Here is a 22,016-nt window from a genome sequence, read left to right as displayed (position 1 = left end):
CCCATCATAATTATTAAATGCAGCTCAATACATTTGCCTCGAATCGCTGGCATTCCTGCGCAACCTAATGCCCAAAGATATTTCTTGGGGCCTCCGCAGCCGCCGTCGGCCTTATGACTATGGAATGCAGCCCAGTCGCACCAGGAGCGAGCTGAGTTTGGCAATAATGTCGGCTGTAAGAACAACGGTTTACCCTGTACACGACTCCGTTGAACAATTTAAAGTCAACTTCAAGTGGTAAGATGGGCTACTAGCAGAGATACCAGTTTTTAAAATATATAAAGAAAAATAATAACCATAACCATTTACAAGTTCTCATTAAATAAAATATCATGCAACCACTGAGAATGTCGCATTTTCTAAATTTGTTTCACATTTATGACTATTTTATAACGATAAACCCTTTAACGATGGGAGGTTTTCCAAACTCATATTAAGAAATTTGCTTATAAATACATTTAATATTTCACACTACACAAATGGATTTTTTTTCTATAGACGGACATGCATTTTGGCTCCCTTTTACTTAAAACCCACAGAAATATAACATACCCGATATCTCCGAGTACGGGGAATAAATATGTGGCTGGGACTTTAACTTTGACTGAATCTTGGGACTCCTCTAGGCTCCCCGAAAGACTCCACTCTAAACGCCGGCGCGTCTGCAGGAACAGGAACAGGAGCTGGAGCAAGGCAACAAGAACGATGTAAATTAAACGAATACCTTGCCACAGCGCCGATCTTTCATCATCGATGCCACATCCTGACCCTGTCCCCGCCAATCGCCACTTGCTTATAAAGTTATTTCGTCTTCCTTTTCAATCACTGAGCCTGCGATTTCTGCTCTTTTATTTCATTTCTCGATTTATTGAATTTCGTATAAATTAAAATATTAAATATTTTCAGCGACAAAACCTTTTAATTACCCATTTTGTTGTTATTCTTGCGCTTGGTATTTTTGCCAAATATTTCATAACCCTCAGGCTAGGTTAACGAACTCTTAGTCGAAGTCACAAAGGGAAAGCGTTTAAATTGAATTTGGGTCCTTTTTTGAGGACCCCTTGTGGGGTCCTTGTAATAGTATTACAATATATTACTCCTTGTGGGATACACTTGGGTCAGTTATGGCGAAAAATAAACGACACCTTGGGAACGCCTATAAAAAAAGCAAACACAATAAAACATGATTGACATCGAGGTGTTATTTTCGCTTAATGCCCTCTGAATATTCCACACAACAACCCTCGTCGTCCCCACTGTCAGGCATATAAATATTCAGGTACATGAAATCAGATTAAATTATCTTAAACAAATTGAGAAGCAGACAAAAGGCAGCCAAACTTGCTTTCGCCCGAGGGTGGAAAACCCGAAACTAAAAAAAGCGAGTACATTTAAATTATATATTTTTGGGGGGACGGCCGACCCTTTCCTCGGCTATAACCCCACCATATGTGGGCAGAGCACACTAGACTGCAATAATAGAGATTTACTTTCTGGCCGCGGGCTCCCCAACGAAAGCCAGCCAAGTGCGGTGGTCCCTTTGTTGTTTGCGGTTGCCTTTTGTGTGGCGAGTGGAAAAGCCTTTAAAGCCTGGCCAAGCGAGCATCAAAAATGGCTTTTAATTGCCTTTTAATTGTTTTCGCAAAACGAATTTCGAGCGGGCCCTAACGGTATGCGTATTTGGCCTAATTACACAGCTCATCACAGCGCTCTCCACGCAAAAAAAAAGGGTGAGTGCAGCCGCCTTGGAGCGAAAATTTTGTCATTTAATGGACCACTGGGCGTATGATTTGATTGAGCCAGTGACACAGTTAGCCGGAGTCACTCTCATCAGGGAAATTCGACCTCTTCTCGGAGTTGGATATTTTGATTAGCACCGCAAGCGCAATTGTCAACAATATGATATTATACGGTGTACTCCGAGTTTACCCCAAACGAAAAACCATGGTTCGTTAGGCAATTCAAATGGGATTGCGATTGCTTTTTGACGTTCATCAAGCTAAAAAGCGAGTTTGGATGACAGGATAGAACAGCTGAGGAACATTGATTCGCAGATGTTTATTTAACTGATTGATCTCCAAAACCGGATAAATTTACTAATTTTATTTGCGGAGCTAAGCTCATCGAAATAAACTAAAAAATAGATAACAAGGTTACCTTGAATATGGAAGGATGGAAGCTATTTTTTTTGGCGCTCTTTTATTTCAATTTTAATTTTCCCTTTTAACTTTTACAATGCTTTCTGGTTTTTATATTTTAAACCTATCTATACAGAAATGCCTAATTGCCAATAGAATTTAAGAATTCCTAAAATACCCATAATACTCTTCTGGAATAATTAAATGGATTGCACTTAGCTGTAATTTTTAGAGATGTACTTCAAATTTATTTAGTATTTTATTAAACATCTTAAGAATTGTCAACCTTAAGATTCTAAATTTCAAGGAATTTTGAATGGTTTCGGATGGCTTTATAAAAATAGATTGCCCAATTATTACCTAAATACATAAGTATTTTCCTTTATTATATCACAGACAGCTGTAATCTTTCGTATTTCTTTTCGTTGAACTCAGTGTCGCTTTTCGAAACAAATTCCCCACCGCTTTAACAGTATTACATTTGCATTTCAGCCTGTATCTGCAGCGGTGTGGCCATGATTCGATTGTATCTCTTACTCCATCCTCAATTGTGGCGCATGAAAGGTGATCGATACCATAATGAGCGTATTCAGAGGACATCGGCACATCGGCGGTGGCAGCACATAATGTGGCCAAGTGGGAGCTGGCGCAATGCGTGCACTATCAGCCCGTTCGGTCTGTATCTCGTAGTAAATGTATCTGTATCTATGTGGCTGATGCCCGCACACACACACAAAGCGTTTGTCGCTCACGTAATGCAATTGTCGAAAATGCTCAACCAACTACTCAAAAAGTCATCGTTCAGATTTAACGAGATGGGGAAGGGGGCTGCGGGGGAGGGGTGTTGAGGTGACAGTGGGTGGTGAATGGGTGAAGGGACGGGAATGGAAAGAGACAGAGAGAGAGAGAGAGCCAGGCAGCAATGGCGATAGTCGTGGGCTGGTATTTGTGAGCTGTACATGCGTTTATGTATGTACTTTTACATTGGTTGTATAGGTAAAAGTTAGAGGGGGTGGTAGAGGGGCTGACAGTGGGTGGCAGAGAGGATAGGGAGGGGGTGTGATGGGCGTCAGGGGTGGCAGTTTGCCCACCTCTGCCCGGCGGCTACACTTTTTGAAAACTCATTTACTTGTGGCATGTAAACAACTAATCTGTTAACACTCCGGACAAAAGCGCGAACGATACATTAGCGTGTTCTTTACCCCCGCTGTCCGCTGTCCGCCTTCCCACCACCCCCTCCCCTTCTGGGTATTTCCGGCTCCTGTCAAACCAGGAGAATGATGAAGCATCAAACACCGTCAGCCACACCATTGCTAAAACCAACACCACTGACAGCGCCACAATAAAAACTTTTGCTCGTGAATATTTCCCTTATTCGGCGGGCATAATCAAAAGTTCCTTTTTTGCCAAAATGAAAACGTGATTTTCTCATCGGTTATATGTATATATATATATGGCTGTCAAGAAAGAGGGTTGGAGGGTCCTCCTGGCATACGGAGATGGCTTACAGGAGGCAGGAGTAGGGGTCGGAAGAAGGGGAATGTGAGGGGAGAAGGCGTGGAGGGACGAGGTGGCAGTATAGGTTGCCAGACCACATGGTGTCAAACATTTTGCTACACTTACACAATATGCTTCAGTTACTGTGACGCGAACTCAGTGGAAAGGGGTACTTAACTACCCTGGTCTAACGATAATTTTTTGTTTAATTTCCTTATTGGTTTTTCATCAGGCCACATGTTTTATGAAATTATTTCTCTTTTAGCGCTACATTAATTAATTGAAAAATAAAATGGTACGATTGCTATTAGACAAACAAAGTTTTAAAAATCGCCTAAGTCATTCACAGTTGGGAAATTAAGTGACATTTCGTTTAGCCTTTTTTAATTACATATTTTAATTACCTATATAAATATAAATATATTTTTAAAATATAACAACTGTATTTTTTTACATCGGATCAAAAAGATTACACAATTTCGCCAGAAAACCATTTGAGCACCATTTTACATTTTTGTGTGTTTCCAACAAGATATCAGAAGACTTGTATATCATTAAAATGATTTAAGATTCCATAGACTCCGTAATTTGTGATTTATAAAAATATTGATGAAAATACATACATAGATTATCATATTTTTCCTGCCTCACAACATGACTTGACTGAATTGCCGCTGCAAATAAATCGCATCTAATTTGACTTGGAAAATAAACATAATCCGCCCGATCCTTACCCACTGTGCGGCTGTACGGGTTGTTTTATTTGATTTCTTTATCAATATCTGAGCTGCCTTTCCTGCCCTCACCCCCTCCGAAGTGCCCTGCCAGTCCCTCCCCAATGGGTAACCCCTATTGTACGGCCCGTTGTTATCCTGCAACTGCAACTGTATTAGTTCCTGTGAGCCAGTGTGCGTGAGGCTCTTATGTACGATTCATTTAAACGTGACCCATGAAGGCGATGCCACCACCGCGGTGGTGGGAAAGGGATGCCACTACGAGTGGCCCCGCTGCAAGTCGTGTGCCAGAGGGAGACGCCCATAGAAGCAGTGAGCACTGCGAACCACGCCCACCCCGTAGAGGAACCACCATGGTATGGTGGTGCTTTGCCTCGGCAGTATCCGTATCCGCATCTGTTCGCGTATCTGTGTGTGCGGCAAACTGGTTGTGGCCTGGTATTGGTGCCAACTCGTTTCTGTTTCCATATCTTTGGCCGTATCTGTGTCTGCCCGTGTTTGTGTCTGTATCCGACTCTGCAGCTGTATCTGTATCTGTATCTTTAGCTGTATCTGTATCTGTGTCTGCAGCTGGCAGGCGGTAGCAGGCCGAGCGGCCTGCCAGAGTATCTGTATCTGTGGCGCGTCATTGTTGTGCTGCTACTGCCGCTACTGCCGCTGCCGCTGCTGCTACCTCTGCCGATATACGTAGCTCTATAGCTCCATAGCTTCCATAGCTTCTGTGCCGTTCCCGTCGCCTAGTGGGCAGCTCAGTTACAAGACCATTATTTGACGTATTTTTTGCGCGCTCGGTTGGTCGTTTGGTTGGTCGCTCTCTCGCTCGCTGGATCGTATCGTATCGTATCGTATCGCACCGCATCGCATCGGTTATATCCATAGCCATAGCCATAGCAATAGCCCAAGCCCAAGCCAAGCCCAAGCCCCCTCTTTCTCGCTTCGATGTGGAGCAGCAGTTGCGCTCCGTTCGTGGACCGGGCACGGGTATCGCATTCATGAGCTGGCTCATTGGCAATCATTTGGATTCGTACGCCAGTCGAACCGGTGGCCACCTCACTCATCCAGGCGCCCAGATGCCATCGATCGCGCGTGCAAAGTGCTAACCCGCAAATCGAATCGAATCGAGTCGAGTCGAGATATCCAAGTGCTAGTGATCAAAAACAACAGAGAAAAACAGAGCCGAGGAATTGAATTAGTGACTAAAACCAGTGTAGTGCCCAGCAAGATTGCTTCGTTCCGGTGGAGAATAGTATGCCAATTTGTTCACAGTGGATTCAACGAATAAAATGGCCGTTGGACCGACGGAGGGCAAACACCCGCCCTCAGAGAGCTTCTCGCCCACGCACCACCAGATTATAGCACCCAGCCCCATCCTGGCCGTCCCCACGCTGGCCTTCTCCGCCGCCCAGGTGGAGATCGTGTGCAAGACGCTCGAGGACTCCGGCGACATCGAGCGGTTGGCCCGCTTCCTCTGGAGCCTGCCGGTGGCCCTGCCCAACATGCACGAGATCCTTAACTGCGAGGCGGTGCTCCGGGCCCGCGCAGTGGTCGCCTACCATGTGGGCAACTTCAGGTAGGATTCCTCCCGTTCCGCCATTTCACTATCTCCCCAATTCGCCGTTTCGCGGGACAGACAAAGCCCCCGGCTCGAATGACAGCCTCCCAGACTAACAAACTCCTGATTAACCCCGACGAAACGCTCGGTCATCCGATAGTTTACCACGACGACAGCTTAATGAGGGCACAATGAGCCGCTAAATTAATAAACAAAGGAATTAATTTACTAATTAAAGAACTCGCTGCTACCCAAAGCCAAGTGGAGCAGGCTTGATTAATAAAACACCGACCGAACAATAGGTTCCACGGCAGGATCGGGGATTCGGCTTCCGTCGCCACGACAGACTATCTTCTCACATTACACTTGAGCTTCTAAGACAACCGGAAACAATTCATTCGAATGCGAATTTCGCAATAGGCCCTCACAAAAGGATGACGAAAGATTAGCTTTTTCGGGGGTTTCGAGGGGCACAACTTAGCCTTGTGATCTTCGGCTAGACAAGCCAGTCATTTAGCTCGTTTCGAAGTGGGCAAACAGGTCCCCGGCAATCGATATCGACAATTATCCGATCGGCTCAAGCAATCACAACTATAAACGGTTGCATCAGGTTTTTGCATCTCATCTGTGTCACATCAAATGAAGCTGGCTGCAGCTCGAATGGCTATGTAATTCGAGTATAATCAATCAATGCCCAGACTCGTATGTATATGGCCTGCACATGCATATACGGATCTGCCGATGCAAGTGATTTGATTGCTTTGACTTGGTAAATAAACGACTTCCAATTAAAATCATTTGACGTACTCAACCGAGCTGTCAGCGCCAGTGACGACAATAAATGCTTATGAAATTGTTTCAAAATACATATGGCTGGCTAGGACGCCCGTCGAGCGAGGGGTGTAGGAATCTGGATGGGGGGATGGCTTTCGCAGCGGGACATCGACAAATCCCAGAGGGTTGATGGGGTTGAAATCAGCACGGCAATTCCCGGCATTAACTTTAAGCACGACATCGGATACTCACACGGCACCTCCTCGATCTGGCTCTCTTTTCAGGGAACTTTATGCAATAATAGAGAATCATAAGTTTACTAAAGCGTCCTACGGCAAACTGCAGGCCATGTGGCTGGAGGCCCACTACATTGAGGCCGAAAAGCTGCGCGGTCGATCACTAGGTGAGTAAAGTTATAACCTTCGAATATAAGGACAACTAATTATCACTATGAGGGTGTCACATCTCTTGAACTTTAATTAGGGGATTTAAACATTGTTATAAAAGTTCTTACACTAACATACAATATCTTAAATAAACTTTATACTCTGATCGGTTCTAAGCCAATCGACCGATTTCTGTGATAAAGCAGGTAGTTCATTTTGTTGAAAAGCTACACCAAAACATTGTGACTATATCAGCAGAACTTTAAAAAAGTTTAAATGGCAAACAAAGTTTAAAATTAGAAATGGTTTTCAATAATATAATTAGTATTTACCCAAAATATAAATCTTGTACTATTTTGGAACGCCATTAAATTGCTAGTTTCAACAGCTTAAACAGGCCAACGGATCAAATACGTAATGATTTAAAGGTTTTACTAAACTGTCTAGGAATATCATACAATTTGCTATTTTATGGCTTTCAAAACCAGTTATTCTTTATTGTGACAAGAGGTTAATAAAAGTTACAAAGCAGGCATTTACATAAAATGCTTTTAGTTTAATTCATTCATTTTATAACTATTTCATAATAGTTAAATATTATTAAAATCTAAGCCGACACTTCAACTTGAGTTAGCTAAAGTACTCACAACCAAAATGAAAAAAATGAACATTTTATGTTTAACCTAACTTCTCAATTTAAATGGGTATCTGAAGTGCTTATAATTTTCATAAAATCAATATAATAGTTGTTATAACTTATTAAAATTTAATGATGTTCCTTCCTGTCAAATCTTTACTTAACAATTCCAATATAATTTCGCAGGCCCCGTGGACAAGTATCGGGTGCGAAAGAAGTTCCCCCTGCCGCCGACGATCTGGGATGGCGAGCAGAAGACGCACTGCTTCAAGGAGCGCACGCGGAGCCTACTGCGCGAATGGTACCTACAGGATCCCTACCCGAATCCCACCAAGAAGCGGGAGCTGGCCAAGGCCACCGGCCTGAATCCCACGCAAGTGGGCAACTGGTTCAAGAACCGCCGCCAGCGGGATCGGGCTGCTGCGGCCAAGAATCGGTAAGCTAGCGACCGCCGCAATTAACCATTAGAGTTAGACGGGTCTAGAAGAGTTGGTAACTCGATCGGCTGGGTAAGCCGATATCATCCTCCGGAGAGTGGGAGCAGGCAGCCATGGGGTGGCGGGGCGGCTGTGTGGGGGGATCACACAGGAGCGTTTCCATTTCATTGATCCGTGCCGATCTGCGGCAGCGGTGGCGGCACCCAGTGAAGCGTTCTCGATTTCTGCTGTTTGTTGCGGTCGTCGCTTTTTGGCCACATTAAACTGACCGCCGACGATGACGACGGGTCTTGGGTCTTGGTCTTGGGTCTTGGCCTGGCCATAATGATGAAGGGGACAACCAACGAACGATCATGATGATAATGATGACGATGATGACAGTGTAAACGCAGCTCATGCTTCAGCTGGAAAGGTGCAACCGCTTGCAAAATATGGCCAGGAGAAGTTAAAACTCGACCAATTCGCGCGAAGTTGAAATGAAGAAGATCCGCTCGAAGTGAAAGAAGGCAAGTTAAGTGGAATGACACTGCAAGAAATCGGCAGTCGCACTCGCACTCGCGGTCGGGATCTGGAGTCGAAATCGTAGTCCCTCAAGTGCTTGGCTGCTCCTGCAGATGCGCAAATATTTCAAGTTCTACCTGCTCACAAAAAAAGCAAGAGAGAAAAAGGAAAAGTAAAAGAAATCGAGACAACATTTGGCATTCCTCGGAAACCTGGCAGCCCGAGAGATCTCATCCGAGGCCCGTGTTTATTAAGTTAGGAGCAGCAGCAGCATCTGCGGCCTCGTCTCAAATTGAATGAATCTGCACAAAGCGCCAACCATAGCCCCAAAAAAGCAAGGAAAACACAAATAAAATATATGAAAAAATAAAAACCAGATGCGAACGGGTCATTAGTTAAAATGATGGCGATTATTTCGCTTGTAAAGCAGCGGCAGCCACGGATACGCGGCCATTACAACTCCATCCGCACTCGATCCGCGGATCCGCGGATCCCAGCTCGAGTTCGAGTTCGAGTTTTTCGAGGTTTCGTGTAGTCATCGTGTTATTAAGCAGCGTCGGCAAAAGCCCCCAGAGATGAGACAAAAAGGCGCACTGGAGATACAAAACACGAGTATTCGTATTTGTCTGTGTGTGCCCAAATAAAAAATATGAAATTAAAAGCCGTTCATATGCGACGGCCAGACAACTTCGACAGCGCCAGGCGGCAGACAGGGGCGGCGGAAAAGGGGGCTCGAAGGGTAGGAAGACCGTTCTAACCGGCGACCAAAACCAGACCCCATCAGGCGCTGACTGTTCAAGCATTGTGCGCTGAAAAATTGTTAACATTTTTGCTACTGCACTTGTGCGAACCGAGAGCGACAGACGGACAAGTCAGAAACGAGAACGGAGGGCTAAGTCCTCACACCGAAGCTTAGAATACCCTTGCAATTAAACTTTTCTTGGGGTTATAGTAGTGCAACTCAAAATTTAGGCGTCTAATATTTTTCAATCCTTTATGAGAAAGCCTATAACAAGTTTGATTAGATTTTAGGCCTAAATAACAGAGCCATGATAATTTCTTTACTGAGGTTTGTTCGAGAGACGTAAGCTCTCATACGCTAACACTTTTCAATGTGTATTTCATTTAAATTGCTATATGATAACTGTTTGCCAAAGAAATACGGAAAATAAAAGTTTCAAAAATTTAGTTTAGCCATAAAAAAAATTCAAATGCTCGCTCTACGCTTTATTAATTGAATTGGTGATCGATGCTATTGATCCCTTTCACACATTTCTTATTTTTAAAAGAAGGTTTCAGCTAGATGGCTTTTAGTCTAAGTAACTAGCTTTATTTGCCTTTAAACTGTGCAAGCTCCTCGTTAGAATAGTAACACCTTCAGGAAGGGCAAAAAAAAGGCAGCTGGAGCTGGGAAGCGAGATCGTGAAGGCAGAAGGAGCCGCGATGTCAAACGGCTGTTGGGGCCCCGGCCGAGATGGTAAATCAATCAAATACACAGCTCCAATCCACTCTATTAGAAAGGCTCCGGCAGAGAAAGGCAGCGGCGCGTTTCCCGCTCCCGAATTGAGTAATTAAGACATCGGAGATTGATCGACTCAACTCGACTTCAGTCGTTACGGCGGAAACTTGGCGCTGCGAGCTTGTCATGCTCTGATGCCTCCGACTCCACCACCGAGTGGCCATTGCAAGTGGAGTGCAGTTGCAGTTGCAGTTGCAAGATATTCAAAATCAAGATTGCCGCGCATTATACAGGAATTCTGGGGAGGCACATGAATGGGCTGCCGTATCTTACAGATGCCCCAGTCATCACCATTTGTCTGATTCAGCGGAACCCCTTGAGGCGTGCAAAGCCCATTGAAGAGCGGATGGGACCGTAATTAATCTAGCATTACTTAGACTTGGATATCGATTCGGTTATTACGCTTTAAAGCTACTGACATAATATGCCGCTTACGATGCACTAGAACCTTCTAAAAATATGATAGCAATGATATTTTACTGGGCTGAATATATTTCACAATCTCCAAGAAAGAAAGTATACTATTATAATAAACCTATTTCGAATTGTAGAGCATTTGAGCTAAAAAATAAACCCAGTTCTTTAATAATCACCAACATTTATATGACAGTAACCAAATGGATGAGATAATAGAGAAGACCTCATTTCTTCTTTCTGCTCCTCTGAGTCACAAAACATTTTACAAATCATTCGAGAAAACAAAACGGTTTTGCCGAGAAGCTTCTATTGTGCAAATTCATTAAGCCGAAACCCGGCTCGAGACTTGATTTTGATCAATTACAATTGCCACTCGACGATGCACGACAGCGATACGAAACTCTTGGCCAAACGGAGCCCCCGAATCAGATGTACCCACTGAATCCACTGAATCCGCCTCGCGCCGATGGTTTTATTGCGTGAATTACCCGGCAAGCTAAATGCGTGGCTCGTGGACAGCCACTGGAGATGGAGATGGAGATGAGATGAGATTCGCCCACATCCCAGTCCCATCCATCTCGAGCAGAAGCGATGGCCAAATTAGGGGCACAGTGGGCGTCGGACATCGGGCGATTTGTCAGGGAACCAGAACACGAAATGGGCCACCAGAAATCGAATCAGACAGCTTTTGGGTATTCGAGTGAAGTGTAATAAAGTTGAGCACCCAGCAAATATGTTGTAAATGTCAATTATCAATCAAATCAACAAACACGCACTTGCGGAGAGGAATATAGAGATACAAGCCCATGACCAGGGACTAAACTTGAAGAGGTTTCTTCCATCGATTCCCAGCCTCTCGGCAGCCGCTCTCGAATTCTAATGAAGAAAGGAAGATGCAGAAGCAGATATTCCCATCCCCATCCCCATCCCCAACCCCAGACCCAACCATCCCCCCGGCCATTGTCAATATCCGAGTCGGGGGCCCACTTGTCCGAGCGCTCGGACAGGGCACTCGAGGTCCATAAGTACCCATACCCATGCCCATGCCCATACCCATGCCCATGCGATCCAAGGGAGCTGAGCTCGGACCACTCGACGCTGTTTGCACAACACCAACTACCGTTTTCGGTGGCTTGTGAGAAAAATATACAACCAGCCTTCCAATGGGAGCAGAAGCTGGAGTTACACAGAAAAAAATCGATGATCATCAACTGATTCAAAAATAAATATACCAAAAATAAAGAAATCGCGAAGTGCCGATCTTTTAGTCCCAACAAACTTTTCCAATGCCCAACTGTCTTCAAGTAACTTTTAACAAATCTGGAGCATATGATGCTCTCATGAACGTATAATAGCAAAGTGATACATAACCTACTACTTAATTCCTTGTTGGGCAGCGAAGTAAAATGTGTGTACCTCAAAAATCATAACCTGAAATATTAGACATCTTCGATTAGAATTCCCAAAATTGTTTTTATAAAAAGTGAATAACTAGAGTTGAAAAATTTTAAGTGTTAAAGTTCAAGTGCGTAACAAAATGTTGTTTCGGTGTAACTATATCTGAACTCCGAGAAAGAACTGAATGGATGTGAAGCTTCAATGTCGGACACTTCAATGCCGCATAGAAAGTGTATTAAAGAAATTAATAAGAAGTCAGGTTCGAGTCATCACCATCAGCAGTCGGATGACTCTTCATCGACGGCTGGCTGGTTGGATGGCTGGATGGTTGGATGGCTTGATGGTTGGATTGCTGGATTGCCGGCCAGGCCGAAGCACCGGATGTGGCCTTTGTTCAATTGACAAGTGAAAGAGGCTCGGCAAATAAGAGGACTGTCGGCGGAACAGAGCGCTCCGCCCCAAGGGTTGGAAATATTCAAATGCGAGCAAATTTAAATCCCGTTTGTCAACAGATCTGCCAGGCCGGAGAAAAGGAATAAATATAAAATAAATGTTGATTGCATTTAGGAACCCTTGGGACGGCGGACTGCTCTTACTGCTGCCGCTGCTAACTGCTCACGCCTGTCCAAATATTTACACAATTTACGGCATTCAATTCGAGTTGACACAATTATTGAAAATACTCCGACGGAGCGCTGCAATTTTCCGCCTGATTTTGTCGCGCTATTGACTCTGTATTACCTGCAGGTTCATTGATTTCCTCCCATCAGCTGGTTTTTCGGTCTTTAAGCCACATTTAAAGCGGGCATCTTTCGTTGGTCTAGCGGATCGTGTTACCGCCCGGCATTCTTTGCAGCCTGAATGGGTTTCAGCTCGGTTCGATTCGCTGCGATTCGATTCGAGTCGAGTCGAGTCGAGTCGGAGTCCCCATCTTCTGACATGAGCCGATTAAGGAACATTTCAATGCATCTCGGGTTACTCCAGCCCTTTCGGCTGGCCATGTCCGAGCGGGTAATTACATACGTGTCATTTCGGTTAGGTTTGGTATAGGTGCCACAGGGTATCCGATTTCAGTAAACCCTTTGCCCTTGTCCTTGCCCTTCGCCGTAAGCCCCTCGCTGCCAAGTCAATTGTGTGGAAAATGTATATCATATTCGTGCATCCAAGTTTTCGATTTCTGGGCTCAAGCCGAGCGTGCCAAGCCAAGTGCAAGTCGCTCCAGTCGTGCGTGAAAATGGCCTTGACTCGCCCGTGCCAAAAATCTGGCTAACAGAAGCTATCACAAGGACTTTAGCAAAGGATACTGCGCCCGAAAATTGTTTTTCTTTGCCACCGCCGAGGGTTAGGGTTTCTTCTTTTCGACCCACCGCACTCAGGTTGCTGCGTTCTATGATCAGGTTAGACAGTTTCAATAAAAAGATACCGTTCAGAAAGGAAACTCTTAAAGTATCATAATACCTGGCCAAGGACCAATCGGTTTGCTTCGGTAGCACATTCTGATTGTATAGTATATAGTATACGAAAGATTCTTTGTTTTAAAGTTGTTTCACCGATTCATTCTTTTATTAGCATTTCTAATTGATTTTTGTTATTTGGTGACCTAGTAAATATTATTTTAACCCTGGTCCTCATATTTATTTAGCAAATAAATGTCCATAAGATTTTTCTTTCAATTGACATCTCTGTTACTGTAGTTGCAACTGTTAATAAGACCTGATACTTACTTGAATCAAGCATCCTACCTAAGAAATTATTATACAAACATTATCGTAAGCGACATTTTGTGTAGGAATTTAAATTATATAGGCTGTTTATTCAAGTCAGTATCAGGCTACAAGTTCTACTCTAGTCAGCACTAATAGTCTACCAGTTTCAGGGATTCTAAAAAGGATCATCTCTTGGTCGTTTTAATTTTGGGCCACCTAAAAATTTGATATAGGCAAAAAAATTTAAAATATACAAGTAATTAAAATATGCCTGCCAATTGATACTGAATTTGTATTTATCAGACACAATAGTGTTAATGTTAATTTAATATTTCCCGTATTTACCTGTTATTATTTAGTACCTAATGTGTTAACACTCGGATTTGTAACTATTAAGATAATACTTATTGACTTATCTTTCAAACATTCACACGAATTAAGCAGTACCAATTACCTATATCCATTTACCGAAAAAAAAAATAAATCAAACTACCACGTGGAATATCTTTTAAAAAAGCTGCTTTCGTAGCCAATGCCTATTTCAAAGTTCTCCTATTTCACCGGATCGACCCTCCACACACAGATAGCTGCCTACATTCCCATAGTTAGGTTCCAATTACCCAAATCCAATAGCCGAGAATCAAACAGTGAACCGAAAAACCTTTCTAATCGGAGGCCCTTTTCGGGAGTATCCCAGCAGCGGGCAGTCCCGATCGCTTGGCCAACAATCCATCAGGCTGCGAGTGATCCATCAAGTTGGCACATTAGGCGGCTAAACGATTTGGGAGACAAAGGGCCAGCAAGGTAGCCGCAGATACATTTCGCAGCTCCAACTGAGCCGAGGCGGTGGTGTCTCTGGTCACTGCTGTCTGTGGTGACTGTGGTGTCTCTGCTCCCGAGCCAGAGTGCTGGTGGAGCACCATTAATCACACAACACGAGCCGCTCCAGGACCTCCACTCGGGGGCAGCCGGAGGGGGAACAAATTGCAGCAAGTTGAGCGAATCCTAACCGATAATTATGACATTGCAGGAGTCGTGGCGTGATGGCAAATGATGATGTATATGAGAATGCCTCTCCGCCCTTGTTCCACGCAGGGATCTCCTCCGCGCTGCTGGTGTTAAATCCATGGCGGCTAATCAAGTCATCCACTGGTCAGATGGCGTGTCTTTTGTTTTGGCCACAGACGATTTATCTTAAGCATGTGTGAAAGTTGTGTCAGATTTATGAGCCACAGCTCCCCCGGTGCCCCTTCCCCTTCGCCTTCCCCGGCTCCTTTTGACCCCCTGCCGCCGAGGGGCAGCGACAAATGGGCCGCCTTAATGGGCGTTTAGCCGCAGCCACTGCAACTGTCCAGCATCGACTAATTAACGATGCCGCCGCCGATTCCGATTCCTATTCCGATGCCTTTTGATGTCTTCATGGAGCTGTGAAGTGAATGTGAGAGGGAAAAGTCTTGAGAACCTTTCATATTCTACCGGCATTTCGATCCGTTACGGCTTGTATTAGAAATGTGTTGTAATAAATATAGACCTATTAAGAGGTGGGATTGGAACAGCAAACAAAAGTTTATTTGGTTTTTATTCGGTCTAATAGTTTATGAGATGATTGAAAAATATGTTGATTATAATGTGCCTTGATTAATATAGTTTTTGATATAATTTTGCCTATAACTTAAATTAATGAAAAAGGTTTATATCACCATACTTTTTTTTAAGCCCAATCGTGCTTAATTTTTGAGGCATATTACTTCAGTGTCACTCCCAAAAATTTTTAAGTTTGGCTTTTTGAAAACAATATGCTTTTGAAAATAAGTATTTCTAATTTTTAAATCCGAAAAAAAATGAATTATAAATGTTAAATGCAAATGGATTGTGTGAGAATAGTGTGTCTGTGGGAAAACTTAACAGCTTTTATTGGTCGTTCATTATTTTAAGTTTGCGCGCCTACGCTTTAATGAAATGACAATATTAAAGAATAGTTTTGGAAACCCTAAGCCTGGTATTTTAAAGCTTAATGAAACAATATAAAATTGATGTAAGAATATGTACGAATGTACAACAAATAGTAACATAAGCTCTTACCTTTCTCTTTCCAGCATCCAGCACAGCCAGAACAACTCGGGGATGGGCTGTCGCAGCCGTCGGGCGGACGGAGCGGCCTCGCCGACGCCCTCGGACAGCTCCGACTCGGACATCTCGCTGGGCACCCACTCGCCGGTGCCCAGCAGCCTGCAGCTGCAGCACAGCCCGGGCAGCACCTCCAACGGGGCCAACGACCGCGAGGAGAGCCTCAGCGTGGACGACGACAAGCCGCGGGACCTGAGCGGCTCGTTGCCGCTGCCCCTCTCCCTGCCCCTGCCGCTGGCCTCGCCCACCCACACGCCGCCCCAACTGGTGGGGGCGGGCTACGGGGGCGGGCCGGGCGGTGCGGGCGGAGGACCGCTGACCGCTGCTGGCTGCCTGCCGCCCTTCAAGCTGGACGCGGCCACCAGCCTGTTCAGCGCCGGCTGTTACCTGCAGAGCTTCAGCAACCTGAAGGAGATGACCCAGCAGTTCCCCATCCAGCCGATCGTCCTGCGTCCGCATCCGCAGCTGCCGCAGCCGCTGGCCTTGAATGGCGGCTCTGGCGGACCGCCCCTGCATCACCCGGCCTACGCGGCCGCCTACAGCGTGGAGTGTGTCCCGGGCCACGGACCGCCTCAGCCAAAGCTGAGGATCAACTCACCGGAGAAGCTCAACTCCACGGCGGTGGCGGCAGCGGCGTCGGGAGCAGCCGGTGGCCACCACCACCACGAGCCCACCACCACGGGCTACCACCACAGTGGCCAGCTGCTGCTCCACCGACCCTTCTCCACGTCGCCGGAACTCAAGCACAGCGCTCCCGAGATCACATGATATCAACGGGTCTGAGATGTCCACCTATGAGCCCACCCAGCATCCAGCCCCATCCCTCGTCCTCGTCCTCGTCCTCATCCTCGTCCTCGTCCCCGTCCTCGTAGTCCCCGAAGCACTAAGGCCCAGCTATTCAGATTGTTTCAATTGTACTTCTAAGTTAGCCCGTAGTTAAGCTGAGTTCGAGCAATATTCGATTCGGAACTGTTTCCTATATCATGACCCATAAACTACCCACACCATACCATACCGATATCCAGCAGCAGCAAATCGCAAGCGTCGCACACTCTTCAAAGATAGCCATTTAAGCCGGATGGAAATTGAGACACAGATCTGGAGGTGATTCAGATGGCGGGAACCCCCAAAACTGAACTTTAATTCGAAACGTTTTCATTCTAATTTTGTGTGTGTGTACGTATTTGTAAATAGAGTTTAAGTATGCAAATCATAGAGCTTACGTATACATTTAGATTGCAATAAAAAATCGAATGATCAGTTAAGAATTTGAATCATTACACAAAATTGCGTTGTTTGTTTTGTGATCTGATAATGGAATCTGATCTGATGGGCGGGTATTTATGGAAATTTACTGCGAATGTGAAGCCAAGCTTGAAAATTACTGCAGAGAATTAAACTGGATGAAACACAAATGGGAAATATAGGTGTTCATATTTGCAATGGCTTAGCGAATGCGGTTTCAGAAATTGTAGGCTTAATTAAAACCAAATATAAAAGTAAAAAATTATTTAATTTCAATGGACCTCCAACCTCAAAGAATAAACTAAAATGTATGTCAAAGAGAACAGATATATAATTCACTGTAGGCTTATAATAAAATACACTCGTCAAGTCTAACCCCAAAACAAAGAAGAAATGAAAAGAGATATTTCTATAAATACAAACAATAAACACTTTCTATTCAATGTTATTAAGTAATTCTTATTACTTACGAATGGTACAATTTTGAAATAAGAAGGCATTAGCACTGATAGTAACTACAATACATGAGGATATATAATATATCACCATATCCTGCACATTCCGTTCGATACCTTACTTTGTTGGCTATCATGTGCAGCTTTCCCTTGGGCAAATACAGACTCCTAAGTAAATAGTCTGTAAGAACTGAAATACTGCAACAGGATAGGGAAATTTCCCTTTCTTCATGCTGATTTTCCCAACTATTCATCTGCTGCTAATGTTGCTCCCACTGTTGCTATTGTATTCCCCGATGTCTGTTGATATTTTGAAATAAAATATCAATTTCTGAGTAAACATCAACAAGAGTCGGAGTCGGGCGAAAGCCAAGTCAAGTCCGAAGGGAAAGAACAACATCCACGATCGGTGGCAGTGGCAGTGCCAGTGGCAGAGGCAGTCTCCCACTCCAGCCAGCTGAACTGAACTGGGAACTAAGGACAGAGCACCGAGATCCGAGATCCGAGAAGCGAGAACCGAGATGATGGCGTCGGCGGATGGCGCCAACGATGACATGTCCGGCCTTGCCATGTCCTACTTGAGTGGTTTACTTAGCTGCCTTATGAAAATATCCAATGCTGTGGGCAAACACACGACTGCATCCACATCCACCGCCGAGCGGCCCATAACCGAAACCACAACCTCTCACCGAAAAAGCCGGGAGATGAAAAACTGACGCGTCACTGTCACTCACACAAATGCACCACATCATCGTCATTATGGGCTCAAAAGTCTCCGATCTTCCCTGGGAACAGACTGCGTTTATACATATATCGAATATAGAATAATTCCAGCAACACTGGAAACAAATTTGAGCCAACTTAATTCTTGCTTAAATTTAAAACGGTCTGACTCATTGATTCTCAAATTTTGTTTGTATATTTTAAACTCTTAAAGTCGTAAATTTAATTTTGCAGATGTATTGATATTTGAATTGGAGAAATAGGTTTCCTTTTTTGATTTTGTAAGTATTTTTAGTCTTTTTATATTGTTAAAAAAGAAAACGTTACGGTCTTTCAATATTTATTAACAATACATATTTGTATAACTGACCATATCACATATTTTTAAGCACTAAGAAAAGTCTTTAAATTACATGGAGGTTTTTATTGACTTCTGAAAAAAGATCAATGATTTCGAACTATATGAAAGTAATAAATGTAAATATAATAAATGCAAAATGTTTTTAATTAGCGGTTAGACCAGGACGATAATGTTTTTCTTCAGAGACTTTAAACTGTGATAAAGTGATTTAAGTGCCATTAATTGTTACGAATTCAGGAGGATATTTCTCGCAGTGCCCGAATATGCGATCTAATCTGGTGCCAGCTAGCGCCACAGACTCACTTGCCCGGATTGATGGGCCAAACGTGGATGGATGACTGACTGACTAGTTGGATATAAGTGCTTCCTTTTTCCAACAAATTTTCGGCTCAAATTACAAGGTGAGACTGGGGGACCAAGGTACTATCCGAATGAGCAAGAAGGGCCGGGGGGAGCGACCACGAGCATGTGCAAGTTGTCAGGCCATCCGACAGTCAGCGAAAAACACTTGAAAGCGCAATTATCAGTAGCTGGGCACCGGGCGCATTAAGTATACGCCGCATTGTCAGTTAATTTTCACTGCAGGCATTTTCGGCCATTTCATGTTTTATTTTTAGGCTCGTCGAGTCGAGTTGAGGCGAGTGGAGTCGCGTCGCCTCATCACCGTCATCATTATGCATGATGTGACACTTTTGACCCTGTTTCCTGCAACCCTCCAATTTTCGGCGTCGTCTGGAGTTGGTATTTGGATTTGGCATCGGGGTTCGCTGTTGGCCTGGGGTACTCGGAATCAATAGGCGCTAGACGAACGCCATATGTCTCCAATTAGCTGGGCCGACCAAGTAATTGATTTTACACTTGGCCAACGGGGGAATGCGTCATTCGAGGGCCATTTACCAATTACAGGAGCCCGAATGCATTGACTGACTGGCTGACTGACTGATTGACTGTCGCCTGGCCATAGCTCCTGTTGTTGTTTTATCAAATTAATGCGTTGTCGCCAAATTTCGGCCGACGGGGGTTGCTGCTCGTAATTATTAACGCCGTGGAGCAGTCAAACAAGCTCGGACTGTTGTGGTTGCATTTACATATTTTACAAGACGACTCAATTAGGTTAACCGCAAAATAAAAAGCCTCAGTGCAAAGGTTTACATATTTCAAATTGAATTTATGCACCCTCCGGCCGAATTTGTTCCTCCGTCTATCAATCCCTCCTCTTTTTTGTCAATTTGTCCTCATCTCGTTCCATGGGTCGTCTCGCCGGCGATTGCCATCCAAAACTCCCCCGAACAAAGAACACGCACAGTGGAGTGCCAACTCATTGTGGGTACACAAAATATTTGGACATGCGACAGGGTATATTTGGTTCTTTCAAGGAGTTTAGTTCACGAGGTTATTAGTTTGTATTGGCTGGCATAAATTAAAGAAAGAGTGACGAAACAGTATCTATGGTATTTACTATTTCGAGACCATATAGGAGTTTATCTGAGATAAAAATGGTTGTTTTGCATTTATTCGTTTACACATGTTACCATAAGATTTTATTTTCTTTTAAAAATCATCAAAATATAATCATTTAACTTGCTTAATGACATGAAAGAAGGAAGTACCTAGCAGGGAATTTATTTTTCTTCTAGCTAAAGAATATTTTAATACTGTGGACCTTTGGTGACCATTTTACATTTGGAAATTTTCCACTCAGAACTTTAAGAAGAATCCTGCCCCACTGTATCTAAAGCTTATTGACAAAGGGACACCAAACACACACAGACAGCGAGCGTTTACCACAATATAAAACATTTAACGTGCACATCTTTAAATCTTTTGACTGACATTTGCTCACTTTTCCGAGGGGGGTTGAACAGGGGCGGGGAGTGGAGGGGCGGGGACAAACGAACCCCATCATTAAGTGCGTAAATGTACTGTAAATAGACAAACGCGCTTTGAATAAAATTCAGCCAAAAGAGTTGCATTGTTGCCAGCTTTTGAGTGGGTGGAGATGGAATAAATGGGTGGTGCGGTGGGGGAGGGGGAGACGTGGGTTGGTTGACTGCCGGGTTAGCAATGCAAATTCCCCGAACAAACAGCAGCCAAAAGCGGGAAAAGCCCATCTGCGCCCATCTGCTCTGACAATTGTTAACAGTCAACAAGGCGAATCAATAAATTTAACTTTATTATGATAATTTGTCAAAGGAAAAGGCCAAGCAAAAAAAAGTACAACTAAAAATGACACAATAAAAGATAAAATTAAAATTTTCAATAAATATTTTCATTTAATATAAGATATTATATACCTATACATAACTAAATTTTATAAAACCTTAAACATATCTTTTAGTTTATTTATTTGTATTTTTAATTTAAGCCAATTCTAACAACAAATTAATATCGCTGGAAAAGGCCAAATAAAAGATTTTTTTAATTTTATATATACATACATTTTATATATATAAATTTGATTACCAATTGGGATATATTTTTCTGTGTAGTTGGTGGGAGTTAAAGGGTGCAGACTTGGTGGTTGTGCGTAAACTTTGTCAAAATATTTGCAGCATTAAATGAGCAAGACAAACACTTCACACATGCTCAGACCTTAACCCTTTTCATTGTGAGGGGGATTCCACTTGCAAATCCTACAGTTCTGCCACCGCCCCCTCAACGCCCGGGGGGCGTGGCTGCGGCTGTGGCGCACCTGAGGACTCTTCACAGCTTCATTAATGAAATCCATTGCCTTCGGTTGCAGAATAACTTGACACTCGCACTAATTGTCGCCCAGGAATGGTTCCAATGAAAGGTGAGTCGCTGTCTCAGTCGCTTTCCCTTTTGTCCTCTAATGAGATTTGCCCTCCATAAAGCCATCGATATATACACACATACCTCTATATACCGGTCTCTGGATGAGGGAGTCAGATTCGTATTCGTATTCGTATTCGGAATCGAAATGGGAATCGGATTCCTGCGAAAGGTGCACATTGGACAAAAGGAGGCGTCGATGCGTAATTCATAAGAGCATTGAAAAGGCATCAGCTACAGTAACGAAGTACCGAAGTACCGAAGTACCGAAGTACCGAAGTACCCGGGTCTCTATCGCGATGATGTCTTCATCTTTATCCTGGCCTGGGCCATTGGACCACTGGGCGTGGCCATATTGTGGTTGTGTCTCGGTGCTAAAGAGACTCGCCTCCACTGCGGTCTGGAGTTCCATTCCCATTCCCATTCGCAGTCCCAGTCCCTTGGTCTCGGATTCGAGTTCGGATTAACAAAAGCACTCAGCCAACTGATTCTGATTCTGAAAACATTTCCGCTGCCATTGTTATTGTTGCCCTAGCCCACAGACCGCATGGATTTGGAGATTTGGGAACGGATTAGAGAAGCGGGGACCGCATTAAATGCTCTGCCCATAATATTC

At 44.0% G+C, this 22,016-nt stretch overlaps 1 protein-coding gene across 1 annotated transcript; it reads left to right on the top strand.

Annotated features, from left to right (window-relative positions):
• Window positions 1-4,999: 4,999 nt before the first annotated feature.
• LOC108039057 (protein Optix) lies at window positions 5,000-17,110 on the top strand. The gene is made up of 4 exons (XM_044461753.1): window positions 5,000-5,939; window positions 6,980-7,098; window positions 7,905-8,154; window positions 15,793-17,110. Exons 1-4 carry the CDS (start codon window positions 5,653-5,655, stop codon window positions 16,589-16,591), a joined length of 1,455 nt encoding a protein of 484 aa, XP_044317688.1. The 5' UTR covers window positions 5,000-5,652; the 3' UTR covers window positions 16,592-17,110.
• Window positions 17,111-22,016: the final 4,906 nt, after the last annotated feature.

Source organism: Drosophila rhopaloa, unplaced genomic scaffold (genome assembly GCF_018152115.1).
Source record: "Drosophila rhopaloa isolate 14029-0021.01 unplaced genomic scaffold, ASM1815211v1 contig_69, whole genome shotgun sequence".
Lineage (NCBI taxonomy): Eukaryota > Metazoa > Arthropoda > Insecta > Diptera > Drosophilidae > Drosophila > Drosophila rhopaloa.
The sequence above is the reverse complement of the archived record's forward strand: the minus strand, read 5'-3'. Positions and strand labels throughout refer to the sequence as shown.